Below are 4802 nucleotides of genomic sequence, written 5' to 3'. Positions count from 1 at the left end.
TTTGCCATTTCACGTTTTTTTCCCGCCCCCCCCCCCCCCCGACTTTAAAAAGTCCTCCTTAAAACCCAACAGTGATCTTGCAAGTGATCAATTTGGTCTATTCAAGCACAATTTTAACTGAGAAATCAGTAGCAACTAACTCCTAACTTATTTCAGTGAACAGGAAAAAAAAAAAAAGACAATGTGGAATTGAAAAAAAAACAACTCTTGATTTGGTTCATAGTTAGTTCCTAATCAATGTTAGTAACAATTCTACATCATCTTCACCAGTAGTATGTTTAGTCCTGCTACTATAATCCCAACCCATACAGCTTCCTCTCTCATCTCTACAATTCAAGTAATAGCTTTTTTTAAATGTCAAAGGAAAAAAAACACACACACACACACACACATGAAAAGAATGAGAGAAAAACTGCACCTTTTTCAATCTCTTTTTAAACTCTACTTCAGTCTTCAAAGGGTTTTAAAGAGAGCAACAGACACAGATTACTGCTAACTTCACCGGAATTGGTGAAGACACACATCTGACTTTTCTTTTTCTTCTTTTTTCATTTTTTCCCCCATCTCTACAGATTGATTTCAGAGTGTAAGGGAATCTGTGTGGTCCATACTATTTATCTATGCACTCTGTAAGCAGTTCTCTTCATAAGGTCAAGGCTCCAACACTGATACAAATGAGCCGCTTTAAAGCTCAGACCAGATTCCAAACAGTGTTAGTTTCCCTAACAAAATAAATACATGACCAAAAAAAAAAAAAAAAACCTCAGTCACTTTGAATATGCCAAGGTTATGACAAGCACTTTCCTCTGCTGTGGTGTGTGGAGAGTCCACTGTCTGAAACATTCTCACACAGGTCAAGTAATAATACCCCCCCCCCCCAACAAAAAAAGAGAGAGAGAGAGAGAGAGAGAGAGAGAGAGAGAGAGAATGTCATCTTCAAACGCGATGTGAGGAAGAGAACTCATAGAGTTTGCAGTGATTCTGGATGTCACGCGACAGGTTTGAAACGTAAATTTCAACATGAAAGGAAAAGAGCGGAGAAGTCCTGACATGAACCTACGGAAGCATCACAATCCTACAGAGGATGATTCCACCTCAAGTTGAAAGCGAAAAATTTGAGACGATGTTTGAAGCCAAAAAAAAAGAAAAAAAAAAGAACCTTCAAAATCCAGGCACAAGGATAGACAGATACAACACAAGATTTTATCTTAAAGGGGAATGACACCATATCTAAACAATTCCCTAAAGTGGCTCGTCAAAGCACGCCTTAAAAGATACAATTGATCACTTGCAAGACTGACAATAGAAGGGGGGGGGAGAGAAAGGAAATAAATTGCTCTTTGTTAAATGTTTTTGTTTGAATTCTTTTCTGTTTTTTTTTTTGTGAATTAGAGAGCGATCTTCGTTAATCATTAATTCTGAATTCGTTCTTTTATCTTTTTTTTTTTTCCTTTTCTTTTTTTTTTTTTAACTTTGTTGTTCTGAAACAATGTTTTCTTAAGACTAACAAAAGGTGTGGATGTGTGTGGCTAACTGCAGTGGAGGCAATGGCAGAGCAGGGGGTGGGGGGGGTGTAGGCCATGCTTTATCTAAACCCTGGGAGCAGACCAGGGGCCTCTGGGACTGGCCTCCCCATGGGGGGCCTGTGCATCTTCCCCATCAAGCCCAGATTCTGATCTCGGAAACAGGGTGTCTGGAAGTCCCCTCCCATGTAATCTGCCGTTTGCATTAGATTAGTCTGCCCAGAGGAGGAAGAGGTGGATCCGGCTCCTGCTGGCCGGTAATGGGCTGTCCCTCCCTGCGGGACGCAGTCCACAGCCTGGGGAGCGGAGCTGCCGGCGCCGCTGCCTCCGTGAAAGGGTCCGGCCAGATCCTGCGACCCGGAGCTGTCGCTGTTGGGCGTGGGCAAGATGCTGTTCCACACGGGCGGCTGATGGAAGTACTGGCCGTTGGCGTAGTGCGCCGCCACGGAGGCCTGCGGCATTCCGCTGTTGCTGTTGACGACCGGCGGGGAGGGGGTGGGCTTGTCCAAGGGGGGTTTGACAGAATACGGCTGGCCCATACACAGCTCCTGGGGATAGTTCATACCCTTGCAGGCAAAACCGGGCTCCCGGGAAGGGTGCTTGCAAGGGTGGCCACTCCTGTCATTAATATGTTGAAGATGTGCCATTTGCTGTTGGCTCCAGGTCCTAAGGTGCTGCTGCTGCTGCTGCTGTGCATTCTGATGGTGAATGTGCTGTTGGTGGTTCTGGTTCTGATGCTGAAGTTGTTGTTGTTGTTGGTGGTTCTGTTGATGCTGCTTCATGTTGTCGTCGTGATACATGGACATGCGGTTCAGGGCCCCCATGCTGTGGGGGGGTGCCGGGACAGCGGCTTTGTCGGGCGGTCCGATGGCACCGCAGGAGGGGTGCATGAGCCCGGGCAGAGACGCGGCGGGGTTCCCCACGTTCATCGAGACTCGGGAGCTGGCGTTGATGAGAAGGTTTCGGCTGATGGGGCTGGGGTTGGCGATCTGACCTTCGCACATGGATGTGGCGCTCGCGCTCTGGGCTCGCGCCTGGCAGAACTGGTTAATCTGGTGAACGATGCTGCTCAGGTCCGACTGCCGACCCTGGTGCAGGCCCCCGGCCATGGATAACGGAATAGTTGAGGTAGAGACGGTCACGTTGGGCGGGGCGTCCACTTCCGGAAGCTTCCTGCCTCCGGCCTGCAGACCCGGCGGAGCTTGCGAGAGGTGCTGCTGCTGAAGAAGAACGGCGGGTTGTGGCTGAGGTCCAGGATGGCCCAAAGGAGGCGGGTGGGAGAGAGCCTGAGGTCGAGCCAGACCCTGGGCGTGGTGGGCCATGTTCGGTGGCTGCCTCACGCCCTGCTGAAGTGTCCCTGGCTGCAGAGGCTGGAGAGCCTGTGGGTGAGGGGGCAAACCCTGCTGTTGATGTTGGGGGGGTCTGGGAAGGCCCTGTGCGGGGTGGTGGTGGAGGTTTAAAGTGCTGGCCGAGGCGACGACGGGGGCGTAAGGACCACTGGGGGCATTCATGATGACCTCCGGGTGCAGTCGGGCCCGGGTGCCGTCGAACTCCTTGACGATGCCCTTGATGATGGGCACTTTGACGATGGCGAGGAGGCCGGCCTTGGCGGTGGCCTGGAAAGGAGGGTAAGGGCTGTAGCGAGGGCCCGAAGTGTCCAAGCCGTTGACGGTGCGACGAACGTGGTTCCTCTGGGGGACCTTGACACTGTTGGGGAAAATTTTGATGGTCAGGGGGTTGTTGGCAACCTTCTTAGCATAAGCATCCAATTCTGCAGGGCTTGGATACTGAGCGGATCTCATCCTCTGAGTAGTGTCCCCTGTGAAAGAGAGAAAGAGAGAGAGAGAGAGAGAGAGAGAGAGAGAGAGAGACAGCAAGAAACAGAGGAAAAACAAGAAAAGCAAAGAAGACACGTTAGCACTTTAAAAGAGTGCAGGTCTTAGCACACGTCTCACTCACTTTCCAATCCCGATCAGTGGAAAAACACGACCTGAGACAGTCATTACACTTACAACTATTCATTTATCAGGCGCCTTTCACCAAAGTGACTTACAACAGAGGCAAAATACAGTCTAAGCACGTAGCCATTGAGGAGCTAGCTGTGGTACGAGTGGCATGGCCGTTTTCAGCGATTGACAAGATACAAGTGCAAGGAAAGTTGACGAAAATAAAAGAGTGAACTGTAGACAGATAGAGGTAGAAACCGTATAAATGAACAGAGCCAACAAACGTATAAGAGAAGAGGCGATTGCCCAGCGCAGTGGTAAGACGCGGTGCTTATAGCCGAGATGCTATGAATATTAATCGGCAAACAAAAAAAAACAGCTACACTATTGCGATAGCTACAAAATGGGTCTGTTGCACCGTAATCTAAAGCTATAATTTACCATTCAACACAGAGCGTCCCAAAAGAAAGTGCTGAGTTATACCCGCCGTAGAGTACCAGTAATCTGCGTCATCAAAAGCAAATGGACACAGCTCAGCACAAGCATCAGCGGAGAGTATTTGTAAAAGGAGTGCCAAGTCATTTACATCAGTCATTTTAGGAGAACGGAAACTGACTTGATTAATTCATATCACTTTCCCAATCTCAGCGGTTCCAAAAAACCAGGAAAACGTTTTGGAGAGTGAGCGATCATCTCTGTTAAAAATGTGCTGCGAAAAAGACGCCGTGGACCTTTTGCCAAGACACACGCAAATGGTTTTCATATCTCATCATTCACTGGCCGATAAAGTGCTGACAGGCTTCTCTGGCATTCACTCATTGGTCGTCAGAGGACCTCTTCTACACAGTACTAACGATTATAGAGGCAATTCATTTTCACGCTGTTTTTGACCCTTTTGACATTTTTTTCAACTGTATACAAGATCTGACTGCCAATCCGTTTACACATCCATTGAACTGGACATGAAGACAGAAAGATAACTTATTGATTATTGATTTGGGATACCAGGTGAAAGAACATTATGGAGGTACTTTATATTCAGCTCATTATTTTCTCAAATATATACAAATACAAACAGAAGCATGGACATCCACCAGAACTAATCAGGTCTGTGTTCACCAATACACTTCACCAAAACTGTTCATCTCCGGCCATGCGACTGATGATACATTTCCTGTGTGGCAAGATGACACTTCATGGGAACTGTAACCAAATCACTAACACTCACATTCTCACAAACGCACATGCACACATGCATACACACGCACATACTCACACACACACATGCACATGCGCACACGCGCACGCACACACACACGCACACAAACACAGA

At 47.9% G+C, this 4802-nt stretch overlaps 1 protein-coding gene across 1 annotated transcript in view; it reads right to left on the bottom strand.

The window, feature by feature from the left end:
• Positions 1 to 1289: 1289 nt before the first annotated feature.
• Positions 1290 to 4802, bottom strand: part of fam222ba (family with sequence similarity 222 member Ba) — a 31684-nt gene continuing 28171 nt past the window's right edge. Inside the window, exon 3 of the mRNA XM_030793003.1 lies at positions 1290 to 3342. Coding sequence (XP_030648863.1) covers positions 1586 to 3342 — 1757 coding nt within the window. The 3' untranslated portion in view covers positions 1290 to 1585. The remainder of the gene's footprint in view (positions 3343 to 4802) is intronic.

Source organism: Chanos chanos, chromosome 15 (assembly GCF_902362185.1).
Source record: "Chanos chanos chromosome 15, fChaCha1.1, whole genome shotgun sequence".
NCBI classification, from domain to species: Eukaryota; Metazoa; Chordata; class Actinopteri; order Gonorynchiformes; family Chanidae; genus Chanos; species Chanos chanos.
The sequence above is the reverse complement of the archived record's forward strand: the minus strand, read 5'-3'. Positions and strand labels throughout refer to the sequence as shown.